The sequence below is a fragment of the Salvelinus sp. IW2-2015 genome, linkage group LG14 (genome assembly GCF_002910315.2).
Source record: "Salvelinus sp. IW2-2015 linkage group LG14, ASM291031v2, whole genome shotgun sequence".
Classification (NCBI taxonomy): domain Eukaryota; kingdom Metazoa; phylum Chordata; class Actinopteri; order Salmoniformes; family Salmonidae; genus Salvelinus; species Salvelinus sp. IW2-2015.
Window position 1 is genome coordinate 5,565,390 of NC_036854.1, and position 19,553 is coordinate 5,584,942.

At 45.3% G+C, this 19,553-nt stretch overlaps 1 protein-coding gene across 1 annotated transcript in view; it reads right to left on the bottom strand.

Annotated features, from left to right (window-relative positions):
* The window catches only part of LOC111973027 (syntaxin-binding protein 5-like), a 171,037-nt gene extending 153,586 nt beyond the window's left edge, over positions 1-17,451 (bottom strand). The window contains exons 1-2 of the mRNA XM_070446444.1: positions 16,885-17,451; positions 1,481-1,578 (exon numbers count right to left, since the gene is read on the bottom strand). Of these exons, the coding sequence (XP_070302545.1) occupies positions 1,481-1,578; positions 16,885-17,025 (239 nt within the window). The 5' untranslated portion in view covers positions 17,026-17,451. The remainder of the gene's footprint in view (positions 1-1,480; positions 1,579-16,884) is intronic.
* Positions 17,452-19,553: the final 2,102 nt, after the last annotated feature.

Consider the following 19,553-nt stretch of genomic DNA (forward strand, 5'->3'; position numbering starts at 1 on the left):
AGTCTCACCTTTCCATTCAGATGTAAGTAGACATTAAGCCCATGTGTAGAAAAAAGCAGGGAGAGACAGAAAGACAGACAACAGGGAGAGACAGAAAGACAGACAACAGGGAGAGACAGAAAGACAGACAACAGGGAGAGACAGAAAGACATACGGAGGAGCAGACAGCAGGGAGAGACAGAAATACAGACAACAGGGAGAGACAAAAGACAGCAGAGAGAGAAGAAAGACAGACAGTAAGGAGAGACAGAAAGCAGACAACAGGGAGAGAAGAAAACAGACAACAGAGGAAGACAGAAGAGACAGACAGCAGAGAGACAGAAGACAGACAGCAGGGAGAACAGAAAAGACAACAGGAGAGACAGAAGACAGCAGAGAGAGACAGAAAGACAGACAGTAAGGAGAGACAGAAAGGCAGACAACAGGGAGAGACAGAAAGACAGACAACAGGGAGAGAGAGAAAGACACACAGCAGGGAGAGACAGAAAGACAGCAGAGAGAGACAGAAAGACAGACAACAGGGAGAGACAGAAAGACAGACAGTAGGGAGAGACAGAAAGACAGCAGATAGAGACAGAAAGACAGACAGCAGAGAGATACAGAAAGACAGACAACAGAGAGAGACAGGAAGGCAGCAGATAGAGACAGAAAGACAGACAGCAGAGAGAGACAGGAAGGCAGACAGCAGAGAGAGACAGGAAGGCAGACAGCAGAGAGACAGAAAGACAGACATCAGGGAGAGACAGAAAGAGAGACAGTAGGGAGAGACAGAAAGACAGAAAACAGGGAGAGACAGAAAGACAGACAGCAGAGAGAGACATAAAGACAGACAGCAGGGAGAGACAGAAAGACAGCAGAGAGAGACAGAAAGAAAGACAGCAATGAGAGACAGAAAGACAGCAGAGAGAGACAGAAACGCAGACAGCATGGAGAGACAGAAACGGGGAAAAGCAAGGAGGGACAGAAAGGCAGACAGTAATCACACCTTAATGAGCTACTTTCAGGGAGAACACATGCTGGAACAGTAAAGGGGCCTGACGCAGGCAGGCAGGCAAGAGGCGAGATAGCGGGCAGGTGCTCTCTGTAGCTATGGCTCCCTGGGGTGCCATTCCACTGCTCTGTGTTATAAAGCACAGCAAGCTGTTGTCCCTGTAAACTGGCTGCTAGCTCTATATCAAGGATTAAGAGTAAAGGATAGGCTTTTTTCTTTTACAGTGTAACATGCCATTTTACTGTAATATGTGTTATTAGACATAGATAGAATGAGTATACATAAACACCCATGAGCTCAGCCTGCTCTTCCAAGGGCATTCTGATTGTCTTTCTATCCATTCATCCATCCACCTACCTGCTGCTGGTCTGGGCTGGGCTGAGAGCAGCCCCATACAGGGCCTCCCCCTCAGGGACCCAGGGGCTAGTGTACACAACACAAACAGATCAATGGAGTTGAACACAGCACCACACAGAGCAGAAAGGATACAGTCTGAGGGCACCGCTCTGGGTCCCAATGGCCAGGATCTTCTGGACTGGGTCATGGGCCATGGACGACGGCTGATAGGGGAAGCCATGACGGACAGTCTGGGCGTCCAATGAGATGGCAGCAAAGCAGGGCGATGAGGAAACAACAGATACAAATCAGGGTTAGCGGGAATAAGCGTTCTCTCAATAGAGTAGTTTTGTGTCCACATAATTCAACATCAAAATATTTACTCAAACCGCAATTTGAAGTCTGTGAATGAACACTTGAAATTACAGGCAAAGGAACAGCAATATATGAGCACAACACCAATTAAACTGTGATGTTTAATGTGTATGCCTAACGGTTGGGTTCCATCATATTGTGTGTGCACTAGCAACAACACCCCCACTGGGCACAGACAGTTCAACGTGTAGTTTTGATTTACATTTGGTGGAGTTGTCAACAAATGTGAATTCAATGTGAAATCAACCAAAACTGTCAACTTATCACTGGATTTAGGTTAAAAGTTGGGTGAAAAAAATACAAAATTCCTATATGTTTTCCACATTGATTGAACATCATCACATTACATTTTTTGGTTGAAATTAAGTGGAAATAATGTTGATTCAACCTGTTTTTGCCCAGTGGGTGATCTCTTTTTATGGCGCCTCCCACATAGCAGCTAATTGTGATTACATTACTACTGTAATACAACCCTTCACATTGGGGCGTGACAGGTCTACCACAATATGCTGCTGCTGGAGTATTGCATCAGTCAGTCAGTTAGGCAGGTTGTTGTAGCTCATTTGTTTGCTTAAAGAGCAAGTGCCCCTAAAAAACTAATTCTCATTTAGAAAACAGCCTATGTGGCATCGATATGAGAAACATTTATTCTACAATTGCAGTGGTGTAAAGTACTTAAATCTCTTTTTAATGAGCTTTCTAAACACCAAAGTAACATTTCAGATATTGCTGCACTCTCGGAACTAAAAGCACAAGCATTTCGCTACACCAGCAATAACATCTGCTAAACACGTGTATGTGACCAAATCAATTTGATTTGAGAAACGCCAGTTTGTAAGTTAGTGGACTTAGTTTTTCGATCAGGTCTGTTAGTAAACACCACATCAATTTGAGTCTGGGATGACTGTGTTACTCTGGTTGGACCTTTTATTATTTGAGTCAGGTTGAAATAGTCTTTGAGTTTTTTCCTGCACGTTTTGTTTTCCCAGTTTATATTGAAATCGCCCATGAAGATGATCTCCTTCTTATCGTCACATTCTTTAAGCATGGCATTTAGATGGTCATAAAATGAGATATCAGATGTTGGTGGTTGATATAATCCAATTATAGTGAGAGACATATGAGGGGAGAGGAAGACATTCAGCCCCATACATTCAAGGTCGTTAGCATGTTTCCATATGTTAAAGTTATCTTCCATGTACATAATCAATCCATCCCCACTGCCCTCTCCCCTGTTGCTCCTGAATATGGACTATCCAGCAACATTAAAGGCTGAAATAGGAGACAATTTCTTCAGCCATGTCTCAGAGAAACAGAAAAATCAAGATTAGACTCATTCAATAAATGTTGTACCTGTTCACTCTTAGAAATAATGCTATGAATATTCAAATGACCTCCCAATAATCCTCTAGGCTTGGAACGAGGGTCCCAGAGCATTTTAGCCTGATGGATGGTTTGAAAAAGTTATCTGCAGATTTCTCATTCTCTTATGGTAGCAACAGAGATTATGCTCACATACACAGATGTCCTTCTCTGAACCAGATAATATAGGCTACTCAAATATAGATTATTTCAATCATGCATGTTCCACCATTCATCAATGATTTCGGTCTGGGTGGCTAATTAAGGAGACTTTTCTCCACTTCTCTCACAATTACATCCTCCATATCAGCCTTTTTTTTTCCTGCAAGTGACCTAACTCCAGACTCTGATGGGGAGCTTGGTACCCTGGGCCGCTTGGGTGTTTGTTGATTCCGGATTGTTTGAATGAAAGCGAGCATTGATGTTTGGCTGCCTTCTTTTGTATTCTGCAGAGAGATGCACCGCCTTCGGGGTCCCTTATTAACCTCAGAGTTTTCTATTGGGTTATGATTGTCACTGGTCTCAGTAGCCACATTCCCAGCTTCATTTTTGGCATTTTTCCTCTTATTCTTATTTTTATCCTCTGAATGAGAGTGTCACGTTCCTGACCTGTTTTCTCTTGTTTTGTATGTGTTTATTGGTCAGGGCGTGAGCGGGGTGGGCATTTCTATGTGTTGTGTTTCTATGTTGGGTTAAAGGGTTGCCTGGTATGGCTCTCAATTAGAGGCAGGTGTTTGGCATTTCCTCTGATTGAGAGTCATATTTTAAGGTAGGTTGTTCTCACTGTTTGTTTGTGGGTGATTGTCTCCTGTGTCTTTCGTGTCAGTGTATGTGCACCACACGGGACTGTTTTGGCTGTTCGTTCGTTCGTTCGTTCGTTTGATGTAGTCTGTTCCTGTTCGTGAGTTCTGCGTGTAGTATGTAAGTTCCATGTTCAGGTCTGTCTACGTCGTGTTTGTTATTTTGTAATTTTCAAGTGTTTTCGTGTTCATTTCGTATTTCAATAAATATCATTTATGTCATCATACCTCGCTGCGTGTTGGTCCGACCCATGCTCCTCCTCTTCGGATGAAGAGGAGGAGGAACGCCGTAACAGAATCACCCACCTAACTAGGACCAAGCGGCGGGGGAGAGCTCAACAGAGCAACCAGGACTCATGGACATGGGAGGAGATCCTGGACGGCAAAGGACCCTGGGCTCAGCCAGGGGAATATCGCTGTCCCAAGGCGGAGCTGGAGGCAGCGAAGGCAGAGAGGCGCTGGTATGAGGAGGCAGCGCGGCGACGCGGTTGGGAGCCCGAGAGTCAGACCCAAAAATTTCTTGGGGGGGGGGCAAACGAGGAGTGTGGCAAAGCCGGGTAGGATACCTGAGCCAACTCCCCGTGCTTACCGTGGAGTGAGAGGGCGTCGTACTGGTCAGACACCGTGTTATGCGGTAAAGCGCACGGTGTCCCCAGTACGTGTGCTTAGCCCAGTGCGGGCTATTCCACCTTGCCGCACTGGGAGGGCTAGGTTGGGCATCGAGCCGGATGTCATGAAGCCGGCCCAACGTATCTGGCCTCCAGTACGTCTCCTCGGGCCGGCGTACATGGCACCAGCCTTACAGGTGGTGTCCCCGGTTCGCCTGCATAGCCCAGTGCGGGTTATTCCACCTCGCCGCACTTGGCAGGTACGGGGACCATTCAACACTGGTAAGGTTGGGGAGGCTTGGTGCTCAAGAGCACGTGTCCTCCTTCACGGTCCGGTATACCGGTGCCACCTCCAAGTACCGTCCACCGGTGGCAGCCCCCCACCAGGCTGTCTCTCCGGGTTCTCTCTCCAGCTGCTCCCACCTGTCCAGCGTTGTCGAGCTTTCCTCTCCAGCGCAGCCAGTGCCTATACCACGCACCAGGCTGTCTCTCCGTCTCCTTCCTACAGGTGTGCCGTCTGCCAGCGGCGCCTGAGCTGCCCGTCTGCCCAGCGGCGCCTGAACTGCCCGTCTGCCCAGCGGCGCCTGAACTGCCCGTCTGCCCAGCGGCGCCTGAACTGCCCGTCTGCCCAGCGGCGCCTGAACTGCCCGTCTGTTCCCAGCGGCCCTGAACTGCCGTCTTGCCCAGCGGCGCCTGAACTGCCCGTCTGCCAGCGGCGCTGACTGCCCGTCTGCCAGCGCTGAACTGCCCGTCTGCCCACGGCGCCTGAACTGCCCGTCTGCCCAGCGGCCCTGAACTGCCCGTCTGCCCAGCGGCGCCTGAACTGCCCGTCTGCCCAGCGGCGCCTGAACTGCCCGTCTGCCCAACGGCGCCTGAACTGTTCGTCTGTCATGAGCCTGCAAAGGCCGCCCGTCTGTCATGAGCCTGCAAAGCCGCCCGTCTGCCAAGAGCCTACCGAGCCGTCGCCAGACAGGAGCCCTAAGAGCGTCCGCCAGACAGGCCTCAGCCAGAGCCTTCCGCCAGACCGGATCAGCCAGGCCTTCCGCCAGACCGGATTCAGCCAGAGCTTCCGCCAGACCGGATCAGCCAGAGCCTTCCGCCAGACCGGATCAGCCAGAGCCTTCCGCCAGACCGGATCAGCCAGAGCCTTCCGCCAGACCGGATCAGCCAGAGCCCTTCCGCCAGACCGGATCAGCCAGAGCTTCCGCCAGACCGGATCAGCCGAGGCTTCCCCAGACCGACAGCCAGAGCCTTCCGCCAGACCGGATCAGCCAGAGCCTTTCCGCCTAGATCGGATCAGCCAGAGCCTTCCGTCAGCCCGACCTGCCAGAGTCCCTCAGCCCGGACCTGCCAGAGTCCCTCAGCCGGACCTGCCAGAGTCCCTCAGCCCGGCACCTGCCAGAGTCCTCAGCCGACCTGCCAGAGTCCCTCAGCCGGACCTGCCAGAGTCCCTCAGCCCGACTGCCAGAGTCCCTCAGCCCGGACCTGCCAGAGCCCCAGCCCGGAGCTGCTTGCCCCTTATCCCGATGCTGCCCCTTCATTTAGGTGGGTTTAGTTGGAGGGTGGTCATTGGGAGGGGATACAGAAGCGGGGAGTGACTATGGTGGTGTGGGGACAGCGTCCGGAGCCTGAGCCACCACCGTGGTCAGATGCCCACCCAGACCCTCCCCTAGACTTTTGTGCTGGTGCGCCCGGCGTTCGCACCTTAAAGGGGGGGGTTATGTCACGTTCCTGACCTGTTTTCTCTTGTTTTGTATGTGTTTATTTGTCAGGGCTGAGCTGGGTGGGCATTTCTATGGTTGTGTTTCTATGTTGGGTTAAAGGGTTGCCTGGTATGGCTCTCAATTAGAGGCAGGTGTTTGGCATTTCCTCTGATTGAGAGTCATATTAAGGTAGGTTGTTCTCACTGTTTGTTTGTGGGTGATTGTCTCCTGTGTCTTTCGTGTCAGTGTATGTGCACCACACGGGACTGTTTTGGCTGTTCGTTCGTTTGATGTAGTCTGTTCCTGTTCGTGAGTTCTGCGTGTAGTATGTAAGTTCCATGTTCAGGTCTGTCTACGTCGTGTTTGTTATTTTGTAATTTTCAAGTGTTTTCGTGTTCATTTCGTATTTCAATAAATATCATTTATGTCATCATACCTCGCTGCGTGTTGGTCCGACCCATGCTCCTCCTCTTCGGATGAAGAGGAGGAGGAACGCCGTAACAGAGGTCACTGTTGTATATATATTCACAACTTGGGGGTGGGAAAGAATGTTCTGGTGATTTCCACGTGGACTGGAGAAACATCAACAAAATGAAAGCTGTCAGTGTAGCTACTTAGCATGCGAACATTAGTTTGCTATCTTGCTAACTTTATCTAGCTAGCTAATGTTATCTGTTTTTGCAGTTTTTTTTACTACACCGTACACAAAACATTAGTCAGCTGGCTACTGGTTCTGGATTTGTCGTAAGCATAATAGTGAAAACGTCGCCACAGACGGAAACCAGTATTTTTGACTTCGCCATCTATTGTTGTCTCCAAACTTTTGGCATCTTCCATAAGAGACATTTGTTTTTCTACTTTGTAATGAACACGGTACAATCTTTGGTAGGTAGGATGCTGGCAGGCTGCTGGCAGGCTTCAGCTGCTGTACAGCAAAGCCAAGTCAGTCCGTGCTCATGGTTCTTACAGGGGAAGTGACATTATAGGCTACAGTGACTTGGCTCATGATGCACATCACAAACGACATGTAGCAACACCCTGAGCACATCGGACACGAAACACCAATACAAATGTAATAGCACAACAAAATAGACAAACAAGTTCCTTGAATTTTCTTTTGCGGTTGACTGTTCATTATAGTTTTTTTGCTAACTGAGCAAGCTAATGTTCTAGCTAAATTAAACCAAGTATTCTAGCTAGCTAGCAGCTAATGTTAGTCACACATGCTAACAGAGTTTATATATATCTAGCAAGTTAATGTGAACTGAAGTATCTAGCTACCTTACCAATGTTACATCCTGTTAATGTGGTTATCAAAAACAAATCATTACTAGCGGCTTGAAATGAACGTTAGTGGTATGCTAGTTTGCTAAACAACTAGCTAGCTACACTAGCTAGAGTGTACCGTTGCTATCATTGTTTTGACAGCAGCTCAGGCTGGAGCGAGTTTATAGTATGCTATAGGTAGCTAGCTAGGTTAAAATTAACAATGCATGCATGCAACGACATTCTATACATTTATCAACTGGATTGAGTTTTAGAATTATAGCTAGCTATGTCAAGTTGTTAATGTCATTTCTCGACATTAGGCTTACAGACTATTTGATTGATAAAGATGGCAAGTCTATTTTTCTCGAGTCTACGCGGATCAATGCTGGTAATATAAGCTGATAATAACGTTAAGACTGTTTTGCATTGTTACCTCTGGAATTGTGAATGTTATAGTTGGCTAACAAGTGTCTATTCAGTGTTAGTTAACTGCCAGTGCCAATATGTAACATTATAGGCTAGCTGTTTCTAATGATAAACTTATACAATTGCATGAATGCAATGACATTTTTTAAATGTATCAACTGGATTGTGTTTTCGGGAATTATATGTCACGTAGTCATTGTTATTTCTTGACAGTAGGCTTTTACCACTGCAGCTTAGTGCAAACATTCTGGTCTAGAGATTGAGTGGGTCATTTGTAGAAAAGGAATGTAGAGGAATTGTTACAATCTAAGACATAAGATATAAGATGTAGTTTAAAATGTATTGGGCTGTAGGCTTGGTGTTATCAGTCAAATAGGCTACCTATTTGAAAACAATTTCTGTGTGCCGGTTAGTATTGTTTTTATATGACTTCTGTCATGTCTGAGATAGCTGCATGTGTGGTTGTTGTACTTTATTGTAACATGAGCCTTTGACTCTTGTCATCTCTCCACAGTCTACAGGAATTGGGGTTCCCTAGTGGGAGATTTGTGGGACCCTCGACCTTGTAGGATCTGCTCCATGCACACAGCTTTCCCGTAATGTAAGGACAGCCAAGTGCCTGCACATCTTCTGAAAACATCTGAAAACCTTCCTCTACACCAAGTATCTTGATGTATCCCACAGCACACCACCCCCTCTACTAAAACCCTTGCCTTTCTTGCACTAACTCTGGCCCTCTTCTTTTCTTACCAGCACTAACTTTGCTGAACTTATCTAAGTCAAAATGTACCTACTATGACTGTGATATGGGGTTGTCTCACTTAGCTACCTTATGATGAATGTACTTACTGTCTGTCTGCTAAATGACTAAATGTCTAACTCCTGTATTCATCCCTTATCACACACTTCCACTTGCCTCACTTTGCCATCTCATGTCCAACCCCCCCACCCAAAGCTGGATGAGTTCTTTGTTGAGCCCATTCCCCCAGGGAGGTGTCTTTCACTCTCCTCAATGACAACTTCAAGGACCCCTTCCTGGCCGAGATGTGCGCCATTTTTGGGGAGGTGGACATATTGTTTCAGCCCAAGACCCGTAACCACCAGCACCAGGGAGGCTAACAACTTGGTCAAACAACTGCACAAAACCTCTGTCATGAGCAACATCATTCACTCTCAACTGGATATCTGGGTAGGACAAGGCTTCATGTCTCTGTGGTTTGATTTTCAGTTAGTGTTTGATTTTGTGAGTGTGGGGAAAAAACATATTGAAGCACAGAGGTGTTAAGGCAGACATGGAAAACGATAGTACTCAATATCTTTGTACAGGTAAGTATTTTTGAAAGATATGACGACCTTGTCTTATGGGCATGTTTGTGTGTGTGTATCTGCATGTCAGCAGAGGCAGAAATATTATGACCTGATTGTGAGTGGCTCCTACACGGCCCAGACTCTGTATGCTCACCAAGGGCTCATCGCAACCATCCAACTGCCATTTTCATGTCTACTGAACAAAAATATAAGCGCAACGTGTAAAGTGTTGGTCCTATGTTTCATGAGCTGAAATAAAAGATCACAAGCACAAAAATCGTATTTCTCTCAAATGTTATGCACAAATGTCTTTACATCCCAGTTAGTGAACATTTCTCCTTTGCCAAGATAATCCATCCACCTGACAGGTGTGGCATATCAAGAAGCTGATTAAACAGTATGATCATTACACAGGTGCACTTTGTGCTGGGGACAATAAAAGGCAAACACAACACAATTCCACAGATGTCTCAAGTTTTGAGGGAGCACGCAATTGGCATGCTGACTGCAGGAATGTCCACCAGAGTTGTTGCCAGATAATGTAGTGTTAATTTCTCTACCATAAGCCGCCTCAAATGTCTTTTTAGAGAATTTGGCAGTACGTCCAACTGGCCTCACAATCATAGACCCCGTGTAACCACACCAGCCCAGGGCCTCCACATCCAGCTTCTTCACCTGGGGATCGTCTGAGACCAGCCACCCGGACAGCTGATGAAACTGAAGAGTATTTCTGTCTGTAGTAAAGCCCTTTAGTGGGGAAAAAACTAATTCTGATTGTCTGAGCCTGGCTCCCCAGTCATGTGAAATCCATAGGTTAGGGCCTAATGAATTGATTTAAATTGACTGATTTCCTTATATGAACTGTAACTCGGTAAAATCATTGAAATTGCTGCATGTTGGGATTATATTTTTGTTCAGTATGGTTTTTACGATGTACCTTTATGGGCCCTCATGCTTGACACTCTCATTGCCTGCTTTTGTGTAATGTCTCTCTATCCAATCCTCTGGTCTAATTGTTTCTGTGCAGTCTTCGGTTATCCGGTGGAGGCTGTCTTCTGAGATTGTTGCCCTGGCTGCCCTGGCTGCAGGGATGCTGGGCTGCCCGGGCTGCCCTGGCTGCAGGGATGCTGGCATTCAGTCGGAACATACAAAGCACCCCATTACCCGGAAGACCTCTATTACAGGGGTCACCCCACGGTAGCCCCCTACTGCCCACTCACACAACCACAGCAGACACCGTAACCACCACACACACAACCACAGCAGACACCGTAACCACCACACACACAACCACAGCAGTAGCAGTAGAAGCTGAGCAGCCTCGACCGCAGGGACAGAGACAGCAACTGCTCCAACAGCTCCAATCCCATCATACCCCTCTGCCTCCCCCGCTGCCACCTCCCCTCACCCCTTCCTCTGTGATAGCCCTGGACTGTGGCCAGGAGAGCCTGGCCAAGCCCAAACATCAATTTGAGATTGTTTGTCACTGGCTTACAAACAATATAATGTCAAATTGGAATTATGTTTTTCAAAATAAAATTCCAAATAATTTAATGAAAAGCTGAAATGTCTTGAGTCAATAAGTATTCAACCCCTTTGTTGTGGCAAGCATAAATAAGTTCAGGAGTAAAAATTCTTAACAAGTCACATAATAAGTTGCAATAATAGTCTTTAACATGATTTTTGAATGACTGCCTCATCTCTGTACCACACACATTCAATTATCTGTAAGTTCCCTCAGTTGGGCAGTGAATTTCAAACACAGATTTAACCACAAAGACCAGGGAGGTTTTCCAACGCCTCGCAAAGAAGGGAACTTATTGGGCTGCATCCAGGCTGCATCACATCCGGCCGCGATTGGGAGTCATATAGGGCGGCGCACAATTGGCCCAGCGTCACCCGGGTTTGGCTGGGGTAGGCCGTCATTGTAAATAAGAATTTGTTCTTAACTGACTTGCCTAGTTAAATAAAGGTTAAATAAAAAATTATATGTAAAATTGGTACATGGGTACAAATAAAAATAAAAACAGACGTTGATTATCTTTTTGAGCATGGTGATATTATTAGTTACACTTTGGATGGTGTATCAATACACCCAGTCACTACAAAGATACAGGCGTCCTTCCTAACCCAGGTGTCGGTACGAAGGAAACCGCTCAGGGATTACACCATGAGGCCGATGGTGACTTTAAAACAGTTACAGGGTTTAATGGTTGTTGTTGTGACAGGAGAAAACTGAGGATGGATCAACAACATTGTATTTACTCCACAAAATGAACCTAATTGACAGAGTGAAAAGGAAGCCATTAAAGAATAAAAATACTCCAAAACATGCATCCTGTTAGCAATAAGGCACTAAAGTAATATTGCAAAAAAATGTGGCAAAGCACTTAAAACAAAGTGTTATGTTAGGGTCCAATCCAACACATTACTGAGTACCACTCTCCCTATTTTCAAGCATAGTGGTGACTGCATCATGTTATGGGTATGCTTGTAATCGATAAGGACTGGGGAGTTTTTCAGAATAAAAAAGAAACAGAATGGAGCTAAACACAGGCAAAATTCTAGATTAAATCCTCATTCAATCTGCTTTTCAACAGACACTGGGAGATTCATTCACCTTTCAGCAGGACAATAACCTTAAACACAAGGTCAAATATACAATGGAGTTGCTTACAAAGAAGACATTGTATGTTCCTGAGTGGCCGAGTTACCGTTTTTACTTAAATCTGCTTGAAAATCTATGGCAAGCCTTGAAAATGGTTGTAGCAAAGATCAACAACCAATTTGACAGAGGTTGAAGCATTTTGAAAATACCAACAACTTACCGCTGGTTTGGTGCTTGTTCACTGGGACGATTCTAACTGAAACATCCCCCCTCGTAAGCAAGCTACGCAAACCAGCCAATAAGATGCCATGTTGAGTAGGTGAAGGCAAGACAAAACTAAAACCAAAAACCCATTGGCTTAACAATAAAGTGGCAAGGGGAATCACCAATATAACCCTGTTACATAAGTATGCCTCTATTTCGCAAAAAATTAAAAATCATTTTCGTTAAGAATTATTATTCTCCTATTTGACTGCATTAATTTTCTGGCTTCAATTGCAGTTCTTACTTTCACCACTTTGGGTAGTCGCCCAATTTCTTGGGGTCTTTACTCACAAAGTTGTTTGAATTGTTGCTCTTGCAAGCGTACTTTCTTAGTTGTCTGCTGAAGGCAGTTCTTTCTGGCAATAAAAACAGATGATTGACATAATTTTCCGGAGTCATTACTGTATTATTGAACGTAACAAATCAAAAATTCAAATGTTGTTATAAAAGTGAAAGTACAAATCCAGACAAGTCAGTGAATGTTTACCTGTATAGTTTATTTAATGTGTTTACCGCCCAGCCAGTGTATTCTGCGCATATGACAAATAGACTTGACTTGAATTTTGTGATGTGTAACATTATACCTAGCTAGGCCTACTCATTTCTAATTGGTTGAAGATTTTACGTCAATGACAATAACAAAATTACGCAAAGATTGCAATTTAACTCATGTTTGTTTTTAAATTGTTCAGAATGTATAATGTGAGTTTGGTTGCTCCCGAGTGGCGCAGCAATCTAAGGCACTGCATCTCAATGCTAGAGGCGTCACTACAGACCCTGGTTCGATCGCAGGCTGTATCACAACCGGACTGGTAATCTCATAGGGCGGCGCACAATTGGCCCAGCGTCGTCCGGGTTATGGTTTGGCCCGGGGTAGGCTGTCATTGTAAATAAGAATTTGTTCTCAACTGACTTGCCTAGCATTGTGTATCCTAACTTTAACTAGCTACCCTTTGCAGGGACGTGAATGTGTTTCACCAGTTTGTTCAATATGGGCCACCATAGTTTGGCAAGTAGATGTTTGATAGTAACAGCACAGAGTAAAGTTATCTTTCGTAAACAAGACTAAAGATTGTTTTAGTGTTGACTACTGCAGCTAGGGTAGCAAATTAGCAATAATATTAGCTACATTTTCCAGCAGGATTTTCACCACCTAGTATGCATGCCCTGACGCCTTCCTCACTGCAAGATTTTGGGGGATTTGTAGGAGGTGGGAGAGTGAGTGTTGTATGTTTGCAAGAGTTTCAATGGTGGGAAGAGTGATCGGGAGTTTTTCAGACATGCACACACACAACAGTGTGCGTTCCCTGCAGTACACGTTAGGAAACCTGAGAGTGACTATTCGTTCCCGGGTAAGTTTTCATCGAATACTCAACCAGATCATGCGAGGATACAGACCCGTTCACGTCGTCTGAACACCAACATGTTCGTTTCCCAACGTTCACGCAGGGTGTGCTGAAGCCGTGACAACTCCCGAAAACTGTTTGTCAGAAAGTGATCTGGAATTTTTACCCATAAACATGTATTTTCATGCAGTTCTGGGAGCATGAACAGCAGTGTGCAGCATTTTCCTTTGTATTTTTCATTATTACCTGGTGATTCGAGCCCTAAATGCTGATTGGCTGACAGCCGTGATATATCAGACCTATACCATGGGTATGACAAAACATTTATTCTTACTGCTCTAATTACGTTGATAACCAGTTTATAATAGCAAAAAGGCACCTCGCTTTGCGCCGTGGTATATTGGTATACAAAGGAAATTATTGTGGACTACAGGAAAAAGAGGACAGAGCACACCCTCATTCTCATCGACGGGGCTGTAGTGGAGCAGGTTGAGAGCTTCAAGTTCCTTGGTGTCCACATCACCAACAAACTAACATGGTCCAAGCACACCAAGACAGTCGTGAAGAGGGCACGACAAAACCTATTCCCCCTCAGGAGACTGAAAAGATTTGTCATGGGTCCTCAGATCCTCAAAAGGTTCGACAGCTGCACCATCAAGAGCATTCTGACTGGTTGCATCACTGCCTGGTATGGCAACGGCTCGGCCTCTGACCGCAAGGCACTACAGAGGGTAGCGAATGGCCCAGTACATCACTGGGGCCAAGCTTCCTGCCATCCAGGACTCTATAGCAGGCGGTGTCAGAGGAAGGCCCTAAAAATTGTCAAAGACTCCAGCCACCCTAGTCATAGACTGTTCTCTCTGCTACCGTACGGCAAGCGGTACCGGAGCGCCAAGTCTAAGTCCAAGAGGTTCTAAACAGCTTCTACACCAAGCCATAAGACTGAACATCTAATCAAATGGCTACCCAGACTATTTGCATTGCTCCCCCCCTCCCTCTCTTTTACACCGCTGCTACTCTCTGTTGTTATCATCTATGCATAGTCACTTTCAAAACTCTACCTACATGTACATATTACCTAAACTAACCGGTGCCCCCACACATTGACTTTGTACCGGTACCCCCTGTATATAGTCTCGCTATTGTTATTTCACTGCTGCTCCTTAGGTACCTGTTACTTTTACTTCTTATTCTATCTGTATTTTTTAAAACTGCATTGTTGGTTTGGGGCTCGTAAGTAAGCATTTCACTGTAAGGTCTAAACCTGTTGTATTCAGCGCATGTGACTAATAGAATTTGATTTGATATTGGCCATATACCACACCTATTCTGGCCATATACCACACCTATTCTGGCCATATACCACACCTATTCTGGCCATATACCACACCTATTCTGGTCATATTGCTTAATTATAGGATTGACACTTGTGCTTTAGCTGCACCAATCAAAGCAGTGAAGCATGTAGCAAGCAAGACTTTAGTGGTCAAAACCATTTATCTTGGGGCAACATGGGGAATAGGGTTGCAAAATGTTCATATTTATTTTGTTTGTTTAATACAGACTAGATTTAAAACATAAGTGAAAATTGACAAATTATCCAATGGATTATGTCAATTTTCTGGAGGTGCAAAGCATACATTTGCATCCCCTATTTTAATTTGCTCCATGGTTTAGCCGGCCAAACAAAGCTGTTTGGCTTTGTCGGGACTCCCCAAGAGGAACAATTTGGCAGGTGTTTCTGACTTCTAAACAATGCTATGCTGGTGGGTGGTAACATTCAAATAAAACCCAGCCCTGAAACGTAATGTAAACTAAAAACAATTTCCACATAATCTCATAAAAAAGACACAGCATTGATACGGATTTGCTGGAAGTGGGCAGTTCGGATTTATCACTTCAAGCCCAATATTTCATATTTTGACTAAAACGATAACTTTTTGATTTAAATAGTTGTGCATGATCATGGGTATGGTCTGATACTTGTGTTTCAGCTTGAACATGTGAATTTATACTGGTGTGGGCGTGTAAATGCCGAGCAGAGGGCTAAAGCATATTATGTAAGAGCCGCTCCACTGTAGCAGACACCTGCACTCGCGCAGGCAGGAGCCGCAACACGGGCCGGGCATTGCGGGTTGATTACATCGCAACAAGCGGGGGGCTTTGGATGATTTCCCTAGACCATGCGCCTGGAGCGCCAACCCAATTATGACTCTTCAGGACGCAAATCATTGGATATATAACATATTGTAGCCTAGGCTGTACATTCTAGTCAACCATTCCAGATATTACGCGGTTCTAGCCATGCGCAAATGTTTAAACCTTCATGCGCTCTTGCGACGCAGAGAAACACGTCACCAATACGGAGGCCTGCGTTTTTAAATCGCTGGTACAATAAGGGCTATAATAATATAGCTCTTATATGGGTGTTGGTTTCAATATAGTGATAGGGCATAGTCTGGACCATTAAATTCAACAAAAATAACATGCGCGCACACGCGTATGCAGCGCCATAATAAGATGGCGAGAAATACATTGCATCCGCGACAATTCAAGCCAAGGGTTGTCCAAGCAAAGCATCCTATCAACTATAGCCTAACATCAATTTGCTGTGGTTGCCTATGATGGGCTAAATTCGTTCCAGCTGTTTTACCGGCAGTGAGTGCATGTGCATCGAATATGAGTGTTTATTAACCCTATCCATTCTTCTGTCCTGTCTAATTCAAGGAGGAAGGGGAGCCAGTGCATAATAAAACGGGCCTACTAATTTCAGAGGCATTCTCCCGCTATGGATAGATGAGGGGATCGGGTGAGTGAACTGGAGGGTGTGTATGGTGGGATCAACCCGCCAGGGATCCAGCGATGGACATGTTAATCCAAGCGGAGCATAGATTATGCAAGAAGCAGGTTCTTTAGCCCAACCCCTCCGTATGACAGTTCATGCGAAGTGCACATGACATGAGCGATGAAGCAAGCCAGTGTATTTTAACGGAAGGGACGATAGGCCTATATGTATGCATTTATTAGATTTTTACAAAAGTATAGGCTAATGATGGGATGCATGTAAATAAACGCTAAATCATGATGAACATACTATTCGATATTTGTACTGGTATATATCGAAAGCACATTCGCCATATGCGCATTTTACAGGCTGGGTTGCCAAACCTTGGTAATGGACAGAGTGTCTAAACCAGCACATTCTCATTGTTATAATACCTTTTCATAACAGATAACGAAAAATACGAGGCAAAGGCAGTAGGTAGGCAATAGTAGCCGAACCGTCCATCAGATGATAACCATAACATTGTAGGCTAAAAATAATATATAGCTGGCGGCGCATTAATTTTCACCTGTATCAATATTGAGAGTAGGGGTTGCCAATATGTAGTGAGCAAATAGAAACATACACACGCAAACACCAACATTCATTCACAGACTGTTATGTTGGATACAGCTACATTATAAACTGCATCTGACTCGCCCACCTTGCAGAGCTGAAAATTCTCGGACTGAAGGGTCTCGTGCATCAAATTGTTCTCCGGGGCCCCCGACTGGCCAGACGAAACAGAGGAAGACGCCTGCTCCTTTAGGCCGTCCAGCACCTTCCTGATGTTAAACTTCTTCATTTTACCCCAGAAACACTGCGATGACAACGGAAAGCAAAATAGAGATAACCCGCTAAAGATAACGGGGTAAAGCCACTCTCTCGCTCTCTTCTGATGTCCTCCGTAAATCTCACATTTTAGCTGGTGGTTTTACATAGTGAAAAGGGTTTCGGCCGCGCACCACTCGGGTCGGGCTCCTTGACGCTCAATGTTCGATTCTCTATTTATTTGTTGTGTGGCTGTGGTGCGTCTTTGCAATTTTTCTCCGACTCTGTGTCCCACTGCGTCTCCGCTGCTCGCTCGCTCTCGCCGTTCCCCTCCCCTCCACTCTCTCCGCTCAGTCAACGCGGAAACGCAGCTGCAGCGGTGCTTCTGCGCTTTTAAGCACCCGGATGTTTGATTGAAGCGCGACCGACGCTGCTCACTTTACCTATCTCTCCTCACAAACAATGTTTCTACCTCTTTCTCTTCCACCTCTCTCTCTCTCTCTCACGCGCTCTGTCTCTTTGTCTCTCTCACACACACACACACAGTGCAGGCAGGGTGAAGAGCAGGATTCGCTCCATTGCACCTGGTGTTATTGTGATGCAGCAGTATAAGTATCAGGGTAAGACATCAGGGTGAGACATCAGGGTGAGACAGGGTGAGACAGCCAGCCAGGCGACCTTGTTCTCCTTGTACACCCCACATCAATATTAAAAGCCCCCACTAAAACTATCTCATCCATTATCCATGGTGATCCCTGTGAGGATTTGATTTGAACCGTGCTTGACTGCGTACAATGCATGTAATCATACTCATTGTTATTTTTTTCTCTATGTTTTGTCATGAGAATAGATCAGTCACTAAAGGATGCTAAGATCCTCAAAAGCTTTTAGTGGGTAGCTCTCATGCCTCGCTGACGTACACTGAGTGTACAAAACATTACGAACACCATTCTAGTATTGAGTTGCACCCCCTTTTGCCCTTAGAACAGACTCAATTCGTCAGGGCAGGAACTCTAAACGGTGTCAAAGGCATTCCACAGGTGCCCTTGACTCCAATGCTTCCCACAGTTGTGTCAAGTTGGCTGGATGTGCTTTGGGTGGTGGACCATTCTTGATACACAAGGGAAGCTGTTGAGCGTCAAAAACCCAGCAGTGTTGCAGTTCTTGACACACTCAAACCGATGCGCCTGGCACCTACTACCATACCCCGTTCAAAAGGAACTTAAATCGTTTGTCTTGCCCATTCACCCTCTGAATGGCACACATACACAATCCATGTCTCAAGGCTTAAAAATTATTATTTAATTAACCTGTCTCCTCCCCTTCATCTACACTGATTGAAGTGGATTTAACAAGTGACATCAATAAGGGATCATATATTTCACCTGGATTCACCTTGTTAGTGTATGTTATGGAAAGAGCAGGTGTTCCTAATGTTTTGTACACTCAGTGTATAGTTTTGGCACCAGTGGACTGTCTGTTGGCACACACACACACCAGGTGCCCTGGCACACACACACACACACACACGCACACACACACACAAACGGTGGGCAGCAGGAAGGCAGAAGTACAGGGGTGGAAGTAATGGCTGTTTACACTCCCAGATCCACACCTGATACCCCATGTCTGATCTGCCCAATGCTGGGGAGTTCCCCCTTACTATATAAAGCATTGTTACACTGTTCTATAAATTATTACAGTTATTACATTATTATTATATTATCATCACGTTGCTAGAAGACAGTATTGAATAAAAACCAAGAGAACATTTATGCTAATTAAATATTCAGAACTATATCAAGGTAGTCCTTTTGTTGTAATTAATATTTTCATAGGTACTCGTATTGATCACACCCCACTTAACCTAGCCTAATAATATCCTTGTGTTTCAGATTACATTTATAGAGCAAAGAAAAGGGCCCTTATTAGGTCATCTTGTTCCCTTTGTGTGTGTGTGTGTGTGTGATTGTGTAAAACGAGATGCCGCCCACACTGACACACATAAGGCCACAGTGTGGGATGGGAGGGCCTTTGCCAACTGTGACATCAGTGATTTAATTTAGCACCATTGTGCCGTGGCCTGGCCATTCATATGGCTGCTGCTGGAGGTGTTTGTTTGTGTGTGTACTGTGTTTGTGTGTGTGTGTGTTTACCCACTGTATTTAGAATCAGACTGCTGTGTTCGTGTGCTTTGATAAAGCGCTGCATTGTTCTCTTTGAGAGAGGCAACGTTCAAAGAGGTAGAAAGAAAGAGATGGAGAGAAAGAAAGAGGGATGGGGCTCTGACAGAGGTGTACATTCTGTTTTCAGTCAAGTTGAGTGTTATTTTTAGAACCTCAATCAATATCTGATTATTGTTTAAGGTCATCTAATGTTGGTGACTTGCCTTTTTGTAGCTTGAACGTGCAACCAGTGTGTGTGTGTGTGTTCTCCATGTTTCCAGATTACCTGATTAATGCGACAGTCCCTCTCATAAACAAAGTGACTCATACGTCTCAGATCTGATTAGCCGCCTGTGATTAAACCTGGGGCCGTCTTTCATGACATCGCAGGACCTTG